General features: G+C 42.9%; 1 protein-coding gene across 8 annotated transcripts in view; it reads left to right on the forward strand.

Annotated features, from left to right (window-relative positions):
* TESPA1 (thymocyte expressed, positive selection associated 1) overlaps nt 1-18,272 on the forward strand; it is a 34,466-nt gene extending 16,194 nt beyond the window's left edge. For 2 of the 8 annotated variants that reach the window (XM_064284099.1, XM_064284098.1), the window contains 8 exons: nt 1,955-2,004; nt 2,848-2,901; nt 3,563-3,599; nt 3,848-3,946; nt 6,114-6,322; nt 8,580-9,340; nt 10,346-10,439; nt 16,220-18,269. In XM_064284099.1, the coding sequence (XP_064140169.1) occupies nt 1,955-2,004; nt 2,848-2,901; nt 3,563-3,599; nt 3,848-3,946; nt 6,114-6,322; nt 8,580-9,340; nt 10,346-10,439; nt 16,220-16,428 (1,513 nt within the window). In that variant the 3' untranslated portion in view covers nt 16,429-18,269. The other 6 variants (XR_010321831.1, XR_010321830.1, XM_064284101.1 and 3 more) reach the window with 6 other exon arrangements.
* Nucleotides 18,273-19,358: the final 1,086 nt, after the last annotated feature.

Genomic DNA, 19,358 nt, shown 5'->3' on the forward strand with positions numbered 1-19,358 from the left:
TTATGGTAATAGTAGACCTTAGTAGCTACATCACTATTTAGCTACAACACAAGAATTAAATGCAGTAGTAAATATCAATATTCTGGCAGTCGATATATATATATATATATTTTTTTTTTTTATATATATATATATATACGCACACAGTGTTTTTTAGTAGTAATACCCAAAACCAAACCCTAACGTTACATATTATGGTATATTTTATAGTGTTATGTTATAATAAGGAGCCCTGGTGGCACAACGGTTAAGCACTCAGTCGCTAACTGAAAGATTGGTGGTTCAAACCTATCCAGCAGATCTACAGAAGAAAGACCTGGCTGTCTGCTTCCATAAAGATTACAGCCTAGAAAACCCTATGGGGCAGCTCTACTCTGTCACATGAGGTCCCTGTGAGTCAAAATCAGCTTGATGGCACCTAACAACGACAATGTTATAATATCTTTTAATGTAATTATGTATCAGGAAGAGTAATATATATATATATATATGTGTAGTTCTAGTTGTATTATTAGGATTATCAATTATTACTTAGCTTGGGTATCATTTCACATTTTGTGATGTACATTTTCTCATAAGGACATACAAAAATTCCAATTTTTGGAAACATGGTTAATTTTTTTCATTTGTCAGTGGAAGGTATGAGCAAAAGATGCCTGTATATGTACTGATTCATTTTGTAAAATGTAAGCACTAGATCTGTTGTTGTTGTATGCTGTGGAGGCAGTTAGGGCTCACAGCAACCTTACAAGGCAGAGTAGAGCTGCCCCGTAGGGCTCCCTAGGCTGAAATCTTTACGGAGGCGGATCACCAGGTCTTTTCTCCCACAGAGTGGCTGGTGGTTTTGAACTACCAGCCTTTCCCTTATCAGTCGAGTGCTTAACCGTTGAGCCACACGTATGTCTAATTAGTAAATCCATTCCTATTAATAAACATTTCTTAAAATGATACTGCAGCAGCTTGAGAATTATCTGGAAAGCAGGAGACTGATAAAGGAAAAAAGCCAAGACTGAAATCCAGGGCCTCCAGACTCGGTTCAAAGCTTTTTCACAGACTACTTCACTCACCTATTTTGAACAGAGTTTTCCTTCTTGTGAACTGAATTGTTGCTCCCTACCATTTATGCTGACTGCTGTTTGTTCTTCTGGCGAAGATGGTAAATGTTCGATAAGATCGTATCTCAAAATCTAAAAACACGATTTCTAACCAGGATGCAGTTTCTGTTATTTCCTGAAAGAAAAAATATTCAGCAAAAGCATGGCTCAGAGAGGAGGAGGAGAGTGTGGGTAGATGAGATAAGTTCCTAAAGCTTTGGAAAAACACCCTGATATTTACATTCGTGATGTGAAAATTATGGCACCTGAATGCCTGCTTCTATGAATGTATTTCCCCAGTTTTGCGACTATATTTTTTCTACTCTATTTTACCTGGAAAATCATTGATAAATCAACTTTAAATAATGTGATTAGGACAATCTAAAATATCAGTTCTGCCCCCCTTGACAACCTCTATGAATTTGCGCCAAACAAGTAACCCCTCCACTGCCATATTCGTAAGGTTTTCACTGGCTAATTCTTTTCAGAAGTAGTCTGCCAGGTCCTTCTTCCTAGTCTGTCTTTGTCTGGAAGTTCCGGTGAAACCTGTCCACCATGGGTGACCCTGATGGCATTTGAATACTGGTAGCATAGCTTCCAGCATCACAGCAACACACAAACTTCTGCGGTATGACAAACTGACAGATTCATGGGGTTGTGCACAGGGTCCCTATGAGTTGGAACCAACTTGATGGCACCTAACAACAACCACAACATTAGTTGTCTTAGTTGTCTCCAGTATAAGAGCAAATGAAATACTCATAAATCCCATTGCAAGGTTATGTGATGTGTGATACATTAGAAGAAAAGTCACTTGCAAAGTGGTATCATTTCAACCTAAGATTAATTTTGGGTCTTAGGTACTCTGAAGAAGGGTTTCCTGAGGAAGCAGGACAGTCGATCTACAATGGTGAGTGTAGTCCCTCATCTTTCTCCTATTCTTCTACCTGGGTAGTAATATGGCTCTCTGTGTGTGTGTGTGTGTGTGTGTGTGTGTGTGTGCGTGGATGCACATGAATGCACATGCATGCCTAACAATGTCCGAGTGGCTTTAAACATCAGCGGTCACAAGAAGGCCCAGAAGATGCCGACAAAAGCCTAAGTGCCTGCTCAGAGTCTACAGGCTCACTGATACTTAAAGGTCATCTTCTGTTACTTGTTTCTCAACTAACAACTATTGCTACAGGAAAAGAACTTCATAAAATGTGTGCATTTATGTGTGTGTGTTTATGTTGATAAGTGCAAACCAAGGTGCTTACTCTTTGAGAGGGGGTTGTGTTCATGACTGTGTGATATATACGGCAGGTTAGTTACAGGTGAGTGTATGTGTATTCCTTTGGAATCTAAACACGAATGTGATTTCTGAGGTAGTATATTTGTAATCAAGGAGCCGTGGTGGCACAACGGTTAAGAGCTCAGCTGCTACCGGAAAGTTTGGCAGTTCAAACCGCCCAGCAGCTCCACAGGAGAGAAGACTTTTCAATCTGTTCCCATAAAGATTACAGCCTAAGAAACACTATTGGGCAGTTCTACTCTGTCCCATAGGGACACTATGAGTTGGAATCAACTCGACAGCACACAACAAACAATGTATTTATAGTCAGAGTAGTTTTCAAACATGTGGTTATCTGGTGTCATTGTGGGGTCATACAAGGCTAAAGACATGTGTAAATGTTCATGTATGCAGTTGTGTGTGTGTGAGTATGTATATCCTAGACTGCTTTTCTGTAACCTTTGCCCAATTATTTAACAGGGTGCCCTAGCCATGGGACCAGCTTTGAGGATGACTTGACCCTTGGAGCAGAGGGTAAGAGGCACAAAGGGTAAGAGGGTATACTTTGGATGAATTGAAGATAAGGTGGAAGGAAAGAACTACTGAAAGAAACAGCCCATTCCTGGGGTCTTATATGTAGGGAAAGCCTCATTATGATCTAATGTAAAACACAGAAAGGGTCACATGCCCAGAAACAAATCCTCAGTCTATCATGACACCTGCTGGCCCATCAATGGAGCTTTCCTTTGGCCCCTGAGAAAATAACTTAAAATCATTATTACATTTGTTGCCCAATGTCTTTGAAACTATTTCCGTGTAGGCAGTCCCAAGCACCTTAGAGCACTGCACTGCAGGAGGATAAGGGCTTGAATAAAGGAATGAGGCACAGCAACCTGCCAGTGTCTCCTGGGACATGTAGAGACTCACATGATGGGACAGGAAGGATCACTAGCCTGGAAGGTTGCATAGTCTGTCCTCATTCAGGGACTGTTACCCAGAGCAGCAGTCATGGGTCAGATGTATAGAGGCCCAGGGCCGGCTACTCTCTGCATGCCTCACTCTTTCCAGGGCCATGCTTGGTGATCTTGAGTTGCCCTCAAAAACAGCAAATTTCACAGAGTCCAGCTAGTCTGTAGTAGTGACAGAGGCCAATTTTCCTTCTAACTTGCTCATTACTTTTCTGTTCCTTGTCCAGCCACACTGTTGGCCGCTAATGGCAAACCCTTCTCCAGGTAAGTTCAACCAGTGCCGGATTACTTCTTCAGGAGCCAATGAACTGTGGTAGGTATCAGGGGTAAAGAGATAAGAAACAAAGAGCTAAATAAAAGTAGAGAGATAGATTTTCCAATCAGCAACGAGGGCAGAGATTGAGTTTCCTCAGCAAAGGGTGAAGATATCTAGCAGGAAGTGACTATGGCCAGCAGAGGGTGCCTTGAAGCCAAGGTGCTGGTTTGTGTGACATCAGTTCTGATCCCTGCAGAAGTTTCCTGGAGACAGCCCGGCCCTGCCAACTACACAATCTTGGCTGCAGTTTGGCCTCCAGCAGCATGACTGGTGGAACCAACAAGACTAGTTCAAGGTAGGAACTAAGCTTAGCAGGGGTGGGAGGATGGGAAAGGTGAGAAACAGAGGAAGATGCAACCTAGAGCCATTGTCTATTTTTTCTGGGATATCGTATTGGAGCCTTTTATGTAGTCACACCCTTGAGAAGTGTGACTATGTTTACTTCAAGAGTAGTGGGAATGCAGAAAAGTCCACTGCTCAGAGATGGATGCTATGTATAAAATGCAGGTATCTCCTTCCACTGAGCCTTGTAGCCCAGGAGGTATAGCACTGGTACCGTGGCAGTTCCTGAACTCATAGTAGGTGCTTAATAAATAATGTGTTGATTAGTTGACTGATTTCTTGATTGAGTGAGGCAAAGAGATATTCATGTATTCAAGCAATTTTGGATACCCTGATGCAGGCCAGACAATGGGTATATGGAATTTGAAAAGATGAAGCAGACAAAGAGCCGGGCCCAGGAACTCAACAGTCTAATGTTGTTGTTAGGTGCCGTCAAGTCGGTTTCCAGCTCATAGCAACCCTAAGTACAATAGAACGAAATGCCTCCTGGCCCTGCACCATCTTCACGATTGTTATTATGCTTCAGCTCATTGTTGCAGCCTCTGTGTCAAGCCATCTCATTGAGGGTCTTCCGCTTTTTTGCTGATCTTCTACTTTTTTTTCTACTTTACCAAGCATGATGTCCTTCTCTAGTGACTGGCCCCTCCTGATAACATGTCCAAAATACGTGAGATGAAGTCTTGCCATCCTCACTTCTGAGGAACATTCTGGCTGTACTTCTTCCAAGACAGATTTGTCCGTTCTTTTGGCAGTCCATGATATAGTCAACATTCTTCACCAGCACCCTAATTCAAAGGCATCAATTTTTCTCAATCATCCTTATTCATTGTCCAGCCTTCACGTGCCTATGAGGCAATTGAAAACAGCATGGTTTGGGTCAGGTGCACCTTACTCCTTAAAGTGACATCTTTGCTTTTGAACACCTTAAAGAGACCTTTTGCAGGAGATTTGCCCAATGCAATGTGTCATTAAATCTGATAGGGTGGACAAAATATACATACAAATAACTCTAAAGTAAGATGGAAAATAATAAAAACCACTGTGGTATAATGAAAAGTGTCCTGGGATTTAGAGTCAAAGTTTGAACTTGATGCCTGGGTCTGAAACTTATTAGTCATATTTAGTGATTTATCCTTACTGAGCCTTAGCTACACCCTAGATCAATTAAAGCATAAGTGGAACTCAGGTATCTAAATTTTTTAAACGGCAGTCCTTCTGTCCTGAAGTGATTCTAATATGCAGCCATCATTGAAACCACTGATCCAGTCCAATGCCTACAATTCAAAGAGAGGGTAATTTTGTTCACTTTGGTGGCAAACATAAGAGTAGAGCCAGGGATCCTGACTGTCTAGCTATTAATTAAACAGGATGGCCTCTATTTGGATCAAAAAGTCCAGCACCTTTTCTGAAGAGAGGGACAGTGATTTTCAAAACCTCAAATAAACCACGGCTCTTCTTGCCCCATCGTTGTTTGTAACTCATGGTTATTAAGGGCCAGCATCTCCCAGCTTGATATTCAGATTAGGACGTAGACACAGGTAAGTGCCATAGCAAGAGAGAGAGCTTGATCCTCGGCAACACAAGATTCTGTCCCAAAAAGTGTACTGCAAAGGGGCCTACCTCTTATAATCATGTTTTGAACATACCTATATTGATTAATTGTTACCTCAGGGCACGAATAAAATGAGTTTTATGTTCATTATACACTCATGGATCAGCTGTTCCACACACCCACTGGGACAAGTCCACTGGCAAGTTGCAAACCACCTGGCAAAAGCCAGATACATCACAGAGAGTGCAAACAAGATCTGGCTGGTTAATAAACAACAGCAACCACAAAATTTCTTTGCATATATACTGGTTTTTATTTTTCAAACCCTTCTTGTATTTTCATGCATCGGTAATAAGTTGTTCAAAGTAATACACTAGAATCTCGTGCCGTTTTTATAACCAGGGATGGAGTCTAATTCTCATATTTCAGAGAAAGAATTCAGGTTCTGAGAAGTTAAAGCTTTTCTCAAAGAGTAGAGAAATGACCAGAAAGGAATCTGTCTCCTTACACTTTTATTAGATGTCCTGGATTACCCTGTGTCTGTTTACCAAACTCCCTCCTTTTCCAGCATCTCAGAGATTCTGGACAAGGTGCAAGAAGATGCAGAAGACGTTCTCTTCAGTCTGGGCTTTGGCCAAGAAGACCACAAAGACAGTTCTCGGATCCCAGCCCGATTTTTCACCACCCCCTCAAAGGCCAAAGGCATTGATTTCCAGCTCTTCCTCAAGGCCCAGGTGCGGAGGATTGAGATGGAAGACCCTTGCCTAATGCTGGCCAGTGAGTGTTATCCAGGCTTTACTTCTCCCCCAACCTCCAGATTCACCAGAACTAGTTGCTGTCGAGTTGATTCCAACTCATGGTGACCCCGTGTGTGTCAGAGTCGAACCGTGCTCCAGAGGGTTTTCAATGGCAGGGTTTTCAATGGCTGGTTTTTCGGAGGTAGATCACCAGGCCTTTCTTCTGAGATGTCTCTGGGTGGACCTGAACTTCCAAGCTTTCAATTAGCAGCTGGTGCATTAACTGTTTGCACTACACAGGGACTCCAGCAGGGCTCAGTGTCCCCAAATCCTACACGTTCTGGTTTGCTACACTGCACGCTTTGTCTCTTGTGTCTATTTCCTTGTATTTTGTCTTCAGTGAAAATGGATAACTTTGGGTTCTGCTTCTTTCTAGAAATAGTCTTCAAGGGGCCTCAGGTCACTATTGCTTCTCTTCAGCCTTCTTTCCTTTAACTGAATCAAATCCGTACAATCTCTTTAAATTTTATTCCTTTTTTTTTTTTTTTTTCCTCAGTTGGAATGATAGAACGTTCCCCATTTATAGTCACTACATTCAATTCACTACCACCTGGGGCAGAGGTTCTCAACGTTAAATCTGTTGAGACATCCAAGTTTATAAAGCATATATATTTATATTTATATTTATAGGCTTTACTTCCAGAGAGGGAGGGGCTCAGGATGTTTATTTTAAACAAGTACTCAGATGATTCTTATATATAATCCTCAGACTGAACCTGGGGAAACAATGCTTTAAGTTTTCTCAATATTATACTAAGGAAAGAAAGATATGGGAGGACTGTCTACCCTTATGTAGGAAAGAAAATTCTATTTGATTCTATGTATTAGAATATATTTTAAATTATATTTTGCTCTACCTTCAACATGATGGTATTTCTGACAATGTTGTTTCAGATTCTTTGCATTAGATTCACCTTAAAGGCTTAGGAAAACTGGATTCCTGGGCTCAATCTACCGCATCAAGGACTGGATTGGAATATTTTTACATATGTTTTAGAGGATTTTTATGCACGCTAAAGTTTGATAATGATTTATTGAAATTATTTTGTGTGCCAGCTACACTATTAGGTGTTAGATTCTGTAAAAATAGCAGGTAGACCAGAGAAATATAGTTCTTGCCTTTAGGAAACTTACAGTTTAAGGGACCAATGGCTTTTTTTTTTATGGCTTATTACAAGGAGCCCTGGTGACACAACAGTTAAGCTGAAAAGTCGGTGCTAACCAAAAAGTCATTGGTTGGAACCCACAAGCCGCTCCTCGAGAGAACAGCATGGTGGTCTGCTTCCATAGAAATTTACAGCCTAGAAACCTGATGAGGTAGTTCTACTCTGTCTTATAGGGTCACTAAGGGTTGTAATTGACTCAACAGCAGTGAGTTTGGTTTTTTTGGTTATGATTTATTACAATATTTCCTAAGCATGTATGTACCTATGAATCACCAAGAGATATTGTTAGAATGACCGAGATGCAGTCTGAAATTCTGCATTTATAACAAGCTCCCAGGTGATATCAGTACTACTGGACTATGGACCACACTTTGAGAAGCAACAGCCTCATAGAACTGATGGTACTTGCCGTCTTACCAGTTGCCATCGAGTTTACTGTAGCTAACTCATGGTGACCCCGTGTGTGTCAGAGTGGAACTGTGCTCCGTAGGGTTTTCAATGGCTGAATTTTTTTAAGTGAGTCACCAGGACTTTCCTCTAAGGTGTCTCTGGGTGAACTTGAACTATTAATCTTTCTGTTAACAGCCAAGTGCCTTAACCATTTGCAATACCCAGGGACTCCAGAGCTGGTGTAATCCATCTAAATTTCTCTACCCACCCCATTGCCCAGTAATTGCTATCTTTAAAATTTGTTGCCACCAAGAAGCCTTTTATAGCTCTAAATCCTTGTCAACTGTCCTGGAAAATGATGTCGGTTTTTCCCTTTGCATATTTGTCATCTAAAACAAACATTGTCATTTTTTCATCTAAATCATGACATAGAAAGAAAAATTTTTCATTCCGTATAGAATTAATTTGGGGCTAAAAGAAAATATCTACTTGGGATTCGTATCCAGAAGTCAAAAAAGGGGACCCTGGATGTCAGATGTCTAGATGGGAGAGGCACTAGTAGGGAAATTGGCAGCTTCTCTCTGAATTTTAAGCTTAGGAGGGCCATTGAAGGGAAAATTTTAAGAGACAATTTGCTGATGGTCCCCAGACTAACCAACCACCTTCAACCCTTGTACTCAGGCAGGTTTAAGCAAGTGCAAACACTGGCTGTGACTGCTGATGCCTTCTTCTGTCTCTACTCTTACGTATCCAAGACACCTGTCCAAAAATTCACACCATCCCACATGTTCTGGAATTACAACCCAAATGATGCACCATTTATTAGGATTATGGCCCCAGAGCCTGAACCACACTCACCCAGAGAGCGTCTCCGGAAAGCCATCTCCAAGATGTGCCTGTACACAAGCCCCCGAGATAGGCTATCACCGCCTCACAATTCCCCCAAAAGGAACAGTTTGGACCAAGTGGTATGGGAAGTGATGGACAGAGTGAAAGGAGAGAAATTGGTACTCCAGGAAGACCCGGAGTTTGGGCCAGGCCCACAGAAAGAGCCTGTGCCCTCCATCTGGGGTACAAAGCTTCCCACAGTGCTTGCAGCATCACAAACTCTGGATTCTAACCTCGAGGCATCCTGTTACACACATTCTCTGCCCAGAGCATATCTACGGTGGAGCAGTGACCCTGAACAAGCAAGGAGAGAGCTATGGGGCCTACAGACCACCAATGAGGAAGCCCATTCAGCCAAGAATGAGACACTCTGGAAAAGGAAGAGCAAAGCAAGAAAGAGCCTGTTTCAGAAGAATCTCATGGTCAGGGATGGCAGGAAGGTCAAGTCATTGGACCTGCCCATTACCCAGCAGAAATGGAGGCAGAACCCAGACACACCAGACCTTCACCGATCCCTAACTCTGCAATTGCAGGACTCTTTCGACCTAGAGGAGGTGAGTGGGTTGGGAGTGAGGAAGAGGGTGAGAAAGAAGGGCCCTGGATTCTTGCCCAGAAAACGAAAGGTGAGGGCCCTGGAGCAAGAGGAATCCAGGCTTTCTGTCCTTGCCAGACATACTACTTCTTGAATTAAATTCAGAAATCTTTGAGAGAAAGAGACATGGACCCTGATTCTTAAGATAGGCCAGGTTTCCAAAGCTAATTTTCTAATTCCTCATCCAAACTGATCTTCACTGAAGGTACGCATCAAGCATGCCTGCCTCCATCATTTGTGGGTTCTGCACAAGCGTACAAAAAGACCTGAAAGTCCATGTTTAAATCTAGAATTCTCAGATTCTTAAGACGTCTGTGCTGAGATATGGCAGTGTGGGCAGAGCCACTTCCCAGCCTTGGCCTGCTCCCTTCTCTTCCCATACCCAGATCTGTCCTGCACCCTCAGGGGACTTGCACACACATGTGTAGACACAAAGCCTGCATATTCAAATGACACAGGGCCTAGGGGCATGTGCACATACTAGTGGAAAGGTCTGCCCTTAGGAAAAGAGATACCAGGTAAAACCAGTAGGAAAGATTCCTGAAGGCCACCTGGGCAGCACACTTTAGTACTCTCTAGTCTAGAAGGGGAAATATGGGATCCAAGTGGGCATGATCCCTCACCCCATCAATTCTTCACCCTGTGAACCCTCTAAAACTCAGGGCTCCTCTTGCATGGGTCCATAGATGGTAGGTACTGCCATCAAGTGCTGGGTCTCCTGTAAAAATCCTTGCCACAAAGAGAAGCTGTGATTATTCGCAACATAATTTGCATGTGTGTCACCTCTTATTGAATGTAGGGTGTACTTCAGCTCCTGCCTTCCTTAACTACCTTAGGTCCACAACAGAAGAGGCCAAGTCTTTCCAGTACCCTTAGCCTCCTTCCGCTACAGCTGCCAGCTGTCCTGCGCCTGTCCTTGCTCCCCTAAAACTGGCTCTGATTCAGCCCACTTGTATCTTGGTTACAGGTGCAAAGCAACAATGAGGAAGAGGAGAGCTGCTGGCCCAGCAGACCCAGATACCCCCACCTCTACCAAATTTCTGCTGGCAAAGACTCAAGAGGTAAGTGGGACTCTCTCTAGGGTAGCCAGTAAACCAGTTGCTGTCAATCCCAACTCATGGCAACCCTACATGTGTCAGAGTAGAACTGTGCTTCACAAGGTTTTCAAAGGCTGATTTTTTGGAAGTAGACTGACAGACCTTTCTTCCAAGATGACTTTGTTCAATCAATTTCAGGCGGCAGCAGCTGATAAAAATCTATTTCTTCATCTTTGGCCCTAGTGGTTGGTGTGTAAATTTGAATAATAGTCATATTAACTGGTCTTCCTTGTAGGCATATGGGTATCATCCTATCACTGACAGCGTTGTACTTCAGGATAGATCTTGAAACGTTCTTTCTGATGATGAATGCAACACCATTCCTCTTTGAGTTTTCATTCCCAGCATAGTAGACTATATGATTGTCCGATTCAAAATGGCCAATACCAGTCCATTTCAGCTAGCTAATGCCTAGGATATTGATGTTTATGCATTCCATTTAATTTTTGACGATTTCCAATTTTCCTAGATTCATACTTCGTACATTCCAGGTTCCAATTTTTAATGGATGTTTGCGGCTGTTTATTCTCATTTTGAGTCGTGCCACGTCAGCAAATGAAGTTCCTGAAAGTTTTCTCCATCCGCGTCATTAAGGTCAACTCTACTTTGAGGAGGCAGCTCTTCCCCAGTCATCTTTTGACTGCCTTCCAACCTGGGGGGCTCATCTTCCAGCACTAGATCAGACAATGTCCCGCTGCTATTCATAAGGTTTTCACTGGCTAATGCTTTTCAGAAGTAGGCTGTCAGGTCCTTCTTCCTAGTCTGTCTTAGTCTGGAAGCTCAGCTGAAACCTGTCCTCCATGGGTGACCTTGCTGGTATCTGAATACCAGTGGCATAGCTTCCAACATCACAGCAACATGCAAGCCTCCACAGTACGACAAACTGACAGACACGTGGGGGATTCAATCTGTAGGCTGAGCAAATAATCCTAGGTGCTGGACTCTATGAAGAAGAACGGGGCATCAGGAATGGAAGAAGACTCTTTAACAACCTGCATTATGTAGATGACACAACCTTGATTACTAAAAGTGAGGAGGAATTGAAGCACTTACCGATGAAGATCAAAGACCATAACCTTCAGTATGGATTACACCTCAACATAAAAAGAAAACAAAAATCCTCACAACTGGATGAATAACCAACATCATGATAAATGGAGAAAAGATTGAGGTTGTCAAAGGTTTCATTTTGATTGGATCCACAGTCAACACCCACGGAACCAGCAGTCAAGAAATGAAAAGACGCATTGCGTTGGGCAAATCGGCTGCAAGAGCTCTCCTTAAAGTGTTGAAATGCAAGGATGTCACCCTGAAGACTAAGGTGCACCTGACCCAAGCCATGGTGTTTTCAATCCCCTCATATGTGTGGGAAAGTTGGACAATATATAAGGAAGACCAAAGAAGAATTGATGCCTTTGAATTGTGGTGTTGGCAAAGAATATTGAATATACCATGGACTGCCAAAAGAACGAATAAATCTGTCTTGGAAGAAGTACAACCAGAATGCTCCTTAGAAGCATGGATGGCAGGGCTACATCTCACATACTTTGGACGTGTTGTCAGGAGGGATCAGCCCCTGAAGAAGGACATCATGCTTGGTAAAGTAGAAGGTCAGCAAAAAAGAGGAAGATCCTCAGTGAGACTGATTGACACAGTGACTGCAACAATGGGCTCAAGCATAACAGTGATTGTGAGGATGGCACAGGACTGCGTACTGTTTTGTTCTGTTGTGCATAGGGTCACTATGAGTCAGAACTGTCTGTACAGCACCTAACAACAACAACAACACATGGAAACTTAACACCAGTCTCTGGGGTTGTGACATTGGCATTGCTGTTTGTTTTCCTTTTAAAGCTTTTCTAGTTACCTATTGCTCTCTCAGCTATCTACTGCTATATAAGAGAGAAGTAAACTCAGAAAGTAGTGGCTTAAAAGAGCAATTATTATTTCTCATGGTTCTGCGGGTTGACTGGAGCAAAGGTTTGCTCAAGTATTATTTGTCCAGCAGATGTCAGCCTCGCACAAGAAAAATGCCAATATGTCAAGCAAAAAAAAAAGCAGCCTGTATATAGGATCTACATGGATATAATGTTCGGGCAAGCTATGCAATGCCCAGGACACCATTTCCTCACACAGGCCTGACCTATCTTGGGCTAAATGTCAGTATCCAGAAATGTTAGAATCAAATTACCAGGGAGACAGTTTTAGGAGGAGTTGTATACGTTTCAAGTAACTAGCTTCTATTTTCTGCCTGGGTGATGGGATTTCATTACCGTAGGAGAGAGACTGTGGTTAGGAATGCTGCATTTTGTTGATTCTAAGACACACATATTTTCACATTCTACCACCTATGAAATCAGCGTATGTCTTACAATTGGTAGTGTGAGCCAATTTAATGATCTTGTTTTGCCTCCTTAGTGGAATAAAAAATAATTATGAATCTTACAAAAGACAGTTTATCAGATTCAATAAAATTCAGTAACTTTAGAAATTAAATGCACTTAGTCTCAAATAAATGAGGAATGGGTGTTATAGATTTTCCTTCTGTGATTACCTGGAAGAATGAGACTGTCTTCTTCGTTGACACTGCCTTTTGCCTGAGGCAGAGAGTCATAATGGTTCCCAAATCCTCCCAATGTTCTAGGCATTTGTTTAATCATCTCTTTACAAAGCTATGAACTCTTCTCTCAACCCATTCCTCTTATCATTCTTTAAGGAGTCACAAGAAAGGGGGACAGCTATGAAAACAAGTCAGCACTGCCAAGATTAAAGCTTGTGTGGTGAATACGGAAGAGGGAGAGTCACCACAATCAAAGGCAGAGCCAAGTGAGGAAGTTCCTCTACTCAGCTCTACTGAGAAGCAATCCCACCTCTGCCTCCTCCAGAGTGTGTAATTATCTTCAAGAGATTAATTATTTCCCAGAATAACACTGTACCAAGTCACAGGTGTTGATCTACTACTCATTATCAGGGCTGAAGGAGTATGGATGTGGGTAGGAAGTGGTAGCAGCACCGAGAAGGAAGGGCCTGTGTGTAGCTGTACAGTCCATGAGTTGCACAAAGACACCCAGCTGAGGGAGTGAATAGGAGTTGGAATCCAGCCTACTTAGCTTGGCATATAAAACTCATGGGCCTTCGTCTTCCAGGAGAGAGCTCCTTTTTCTTTTTTAATTCATCTCCATGAGGGAGTGCCTTTCTATAATTATCACAATGGCACCTTTTTTGTTAAAAGAGGCCTTGGCCCCAATCCATCAGCTTTTTTCCCCTCCCACTCCCTCATTTAGACTCTGCCAAGGAAGAGATCTTAATCTTCCTCCAACTTTCTGGGAAAATAAAATGACTCTTCATGTTACTCATACTTCCCACCATGCCCAGGAATTTTTACTTCACTGCTCTTTCTATTTACACTCTGCTTCTGAAATTCAAACAGTTTGACCTTTGCCACATTTATGAGAGTCAGGGCCAAGGAGAAGGTTTTCATTTCTTGTCATTGTCTGTTTCTTTTACCAAATCTGAGGTAGCAAAGCCCAGCACATGTTCTATTTGTGAAATGACCATACTAGAGGTGGGAAGTTTCATTTTATAGCCAACTCTGTTGATGGCCGTGAGGAGAGACAGAAGGAGAGGGTGAAAAGTCTGGTGCAAAGCACAGAGTAAGGAAGGAAACTAGTCAAATGGTGCGTAACTCAAAGCGCTGTTTTTGATTTGTTGGAACCTACCAGGCGCTCCTTGGAAACTCTGTGGGGCAGTTCTACTCTGTCCTATGGGGGTCGCTATGAGTCAGAATTGACTCGATGGCACTGGGTTTTTGTTTTTGTTTTTTATGTGAGCCTGGTAGTTACAGTTCAGCTCCCGGATGTAAGATTTTTCCCATGTGATAATATTAACAATAATAAGAAACGCATATATAGTGTTTATTACACGTCAAGCACTGTCCTAAGCAAACTAACTCAGTTGATTAAACGAAGTAAGTCCTTTTTTTATTCTCTATTTTACAGATGATGATACTGGGGGCACAGTTACGTTTTTATTCCATAACGTAGCTGGATATGTGAATCTGGGGATAAAGATATTCTTTTTGTTTGTTTGTTTTGGAGTAAAAGGCTTACTCCTAATAGGTGAAGGCATGAGAAAAAATAATTCACTCAGATGCATAGTATCTTAGTCATCTATGCTGCTATAACAGAAATACAAGTGGATGGCTTTAACAAAAAAATTTATTTTCTCATAGTCCAGTAAGCTAGAAGTCTAAATTCAGGGCGTCAGTTCCAGGGGAAGTCTTTCTCTGTTGGCTCTGGAGGAAGGGCCTTCTCATCAATCTTCCCCAGTCTAGGACGTTTTCTTCACAGGAACCCCAGGTCTAAAGGGCGTGCTCTGTTCCAGCGCTTCTTTCTTGGTGGTATGAGGTCCCCATTCTCTGCTTGCTTCCCTTTCCTTTTATCTCTTGTAAGATAAAAGGTGGTACAGCCCACATCCCAGGGAAACCCCCTTTATATTGGTTCAGGGATGTGACCTGAGCAAGGGTGCTACATCCCACCCTAATCCTGTTTAACCACGGGCAGAGATTATGATTTCTAACACATAGGAAAATCACAAAATGGAGGACAACCACACACTACTGGGAATCATAGCCCAACCAAGTTGACACATATTTTGGGGGGACACAATTCAATCCCTGACACATAGTAAGAAGCCAAGATATAAAAGGAATCCTTAGGAACACTACTATTTAAGGTAAATCAAGGAAAAAATATCCATAAAGGAGCAGCCATATTGTTTGGAAAAAGTAAACAGTAAATAGAAGCCAAGTAAAGATTGTTCCAGAAACACTGTAATCTTCAGGAACATATGCCATAAACTATCCAGTAGGAAAGAGAATGTAAAGAGACCACTGGATTTGCAACTAGGTAATCATCAATAGCTTTGATAAGAGTATTTATATTTGCATGACAGGGCTTTAAAATACTGAAGTAAGAAAAGAATAGGAAACGATGAGAAGAAAGTAGGTAAATGGGTCAAGACACTCTAGGGCATGTGTTTTCTAGGATGCAGAAGATGCAAGCACATGAATGTTTGCTGAAGGGAAGGAATCGATAGTGAGGGAGAGGTGATGATTTAGCAGGTAAGGCATAATAATGGTGTGAGGCCACTGGAGAACTGAGATGAACTGAGATCCAAAGCACTTTTGGAGAGGTTACCCATGAACCAGAAGTACAAATCTTTGTCTGAGACGAGGGAAAAGGAGGACGGATAGGTATGAATATAGTTATATCTGTCACCAGGAGAGAAAGAAAGTCAAAGAAATATCTGCAGATCAGTTCCTGTCTTTCTGCTGTAGGATCATCTCTAAAAAGTGTGGGGCAGGGAATTCGAGAATAGTAAAGATTTGAGATGGCCACTGTGGGAAAAGGGCATGAGAAATATTTATTAATAGGAACATGTATTAATAGAACTGCATGTGACTAGTGCTAAGGCTCTGCTCAATGTGCAGAACACGGATTGGCAGTGGTTTTGTGATTTTCTCCAGCAGTCTCAACAATCCAGGTATAAAAGCACAAGAGGTAAACTCTTCATTTCCTTCTCACCTTGTGGTGAGAAGAGTGGAAACCCCAAGTCACATGGCTCTGATGTTGCTGCCCCTGATAATTTTAAATATTACTTTTAGAAGGAATATTTCTTCAACCCCCGTACCCAAACTTGTCTCGAAAACTCATGGTGTGTTTCTTTTTAATTCCCCACTGCAGGCTTTCTGCATCATCACAACAGCACTTACTCTGACAGCAGTGGCTTCACAGAAGAGCCTAATTCCCACCTCTTCTCAATGGAAGATGTACTGCCCACAACATCTAGCTCCTGTTCTCTGGCCCTCCAAACCCCTGAGTTCAGTGGAAGAAAGGCAGAATGGTACAGTGGAAAGAAGACTGGATGGAGAGACTTGGAATCTGCGTCCTGATGCTCTCACAAACTGCATGCACAGAGAAAGGCCTTAGCCACGGCACTTCATTTCTCTGCACATCAGTTTCTTTGCTATGTGGGTATTAGAATACCTAAGATGAACAGCGGTCAACTGGGCAAAGACTTCATTTTCTCCAGGCATTGACATTGCCAAGGGCAGTTAGAGGATTAAAGGATGATCAAGTGTGAGGACCAAGAGATACTGCTGGAATATTCTCAAAGAGCTCAAGCTAAGTGAGGAAGGTGAAAGCCTTTTAGGCTCTGAAACCTTGGTGCAACCCACGGTGGGATTCTCTTTGAGCCTCAGCTCATCCCTCTTTGGCCAGTTGCTGTGGAGAAGATTCCAGCTATGCGCCATAGGGTTTTCAATGGCTGATTTTTCAGAAGCAGATTTCCAGGTCTTACTTCCAAGCACCTCTGGGTAGACTCGAACCCACAACCTTTAGGTTAGCAGCCAAGTACATTAAAACTTTGCACCATCCAGGAACTCCCAACCATATTTTCCCAATTAAATTTCAGGAAATGGTCCACAATACCAGAGTCTTATTTTTTTTCTTCTTGAGGCCTCATCTGAGAAGATCCACTCAGAGCCTCCCCCTTAAATCCAGATTCTCAGTCTAGCTCAGACTTTGTATCTTCATAGGAAAGGGAGAAGAGTGGCATTCAGGGTCCCTCCTCTTGGTTATTCCAAAATATTTACAGGATTTTCTGCTGGCAGAAAATAATACAAATAAAAATATTTTTAAAACCATGGCATGTTTTTATAGGTAATTAAGAGTCATATTTCATTTGTGCGGGGAATGTTTCAGGTTAACGAACAGGACTTGAGCACCTACAGTGCTCTATCAGGCAGGATGGGATACAGGGCATCTTAGACATGTTCTTCCCTCAAGAAAATGTTAGTAGAATGGAAGGGGGAAAAGGCACACACACAGGCATTTCCTATATTGTATTACTTGGTTGCCTAATAAATTGCAAAACAGCAAAGGCTAATGAGTAGGATTTGAGGAAAATCATAACCGGAGAGAGGGCAGAGGATCTGAGATTATTTCATTCAAAGAGCCTAAGAGACTAACAACCCTATGAGGCAGTTCTGCCCTGTCCTATGTGGTCGTTATGGGTCAGAATGGACTCGACGGCAACAAGTTTGTTTTGTTTTGTTTTTTGTTTTGTTTTGTTGAGACTAACAGCACATTTGACCCCGTCTTGTTGAGTAAATAGGCTATGGCAGCAGAATGAAGGAATTCTTACATTCAGCTTACCCAGCAACTAATACTAGATCCAAACCAAAACCAACTCCATTGCCATCGAGTGGATTCCGACTCATAGCGACCCTACAGAACAGAGTAGAACTGCCTCACAGGGTTTCCTGGGAGAGCCTAGTAGATTCGAACTGCCAGCGTTTGGTTAGCAGCAGAACTCTTAACCACTAGGCCACCAAGGTTTCCTTAATACTAGATCAGGAATGGATAACTGAAGGTATCTAGCGAATGTGTAGGAGCGGGAGATGAGGATGGCATTCTGGAGGCAGGGTATGGACTAGAAAACCTCTTCTGTTCCCTAGAGGCTTCCTCAGTCTCCATCATTTCTGTCCACACAGCCCGTGAGGTGTAGCTATAGCAGGCAAACCTGGGCGAGAGGAAAAGAAACAATGCAGTTCAGTTTCTGTCCACCCACCCCCACCCCAGGCAGATTCTGAAGAACTGAGACAATGAGGCAGAATGGTTTGTGGAAGATTCTATTTTTAGCTCCGGTAACAGTAGCTTTCCCTGGTCCTCTCCCGCCTCAGCGCTCTCCAGCATCTGCCTCAGCTCCACCTCCTCCCTTCAGCTCCTCTGTCAGCGTTCCCAGCCCTGACTGGGAGCAGGTGAGTCACAGCACGATAGCTGCCTATTGCCCCCAGGGCAATCTGCAGTTCCCATCTCGCCTGTGTGAGTGAAGGGGACTGGGAAGCCAGCGGCATTGTTTAGGGTAAATAGACCCCTGGTGCAGTCACTGCAAGTAGACTTAATGCTCCCAGATCTGGGGTGCCGCTTGTTTGTAAGTCGTCAGACAGGTCCATCCATCAGGACAGCGAAGTGGTCACACCCCTATGAGCTCAGCAGGGCGGGGATTAGAGGTCTGAGAATCATAAAACATCACTGCCCGAAAGGAATGGTTATCCTATTTTAAAGGGAAAAAAAAAAAAAGCCTGTAGACCAGAAATTAATTTGGCCAAAATCACACTACTATCATCCAGAGCTACACCTCTGGTCCCCTGACCATGAGCCTGGAGCTTTTTTCTATTGCGTCAGTTCTCTGTTGTCCTAGCATTTCCTCCCATCCCCCTTCACCACCACTGTCCACTGTCCCGTTTTAGCGCTGATTTATCTCTGCCACAACTGCACCCTGGGTTATCTGGGAAGCCCATGTAAAGAGGACACACCAATCTGGGAGATATGATACCCACAGGAAACAGGCCGGAGCTCATACTTGTGGCTCCAACAAGTAAAGTGGCCAGTGTACACAAGTTCCTAAGTGAGTTGTAAGAGAAGGTTGAGGAAAGACAGGGGGCTGGGCTTAGTTTAGTGAGTCTGGTTCAAAGGAGAGTGAGGTGGTGGAGGCTTTAGGAGACAGCTCTTCTGAACTACAGAAAGACTTCTGGAGGCTGCTGGGTGGAAGAGCAGAGCGGATAGGTGGGGACCAGAGGAGCTTAACTGGCTTAGAGAGGGGGTAGGCCTCTTGAGTTGCTAAAATTCGAGGATTGGGTGGTTAATGTTGGGGAAATGTAATTAAACAACATTTCCTGCCAATCCAGAAAACCTCTGCACAAAAGTAGAAGAGAAACAAATCCATTTTACTGTGGAACACACATTAAACCAGAATCTGGTATGCATCACAGGCAATTCACTGAAGAGACTGCAAAGACAGCAAGAAATCTGACCCTTT

Source organism: Loxodonta africana, chromosome 4 (assembly GCF_030014295.1).
Source record: "Loxodonta africana isolate mLoxAfr1 chromosome 4, mLoxAfr1.hap2, whole genome shotgun sequence".
In the NCBI taxonomy this organism is placed as follows: Eukaryota; Metazoa; Chordata; class Mammalia; order Proboscidea; family Elephantidae; genus Loxodonta; species Loxodonta africana.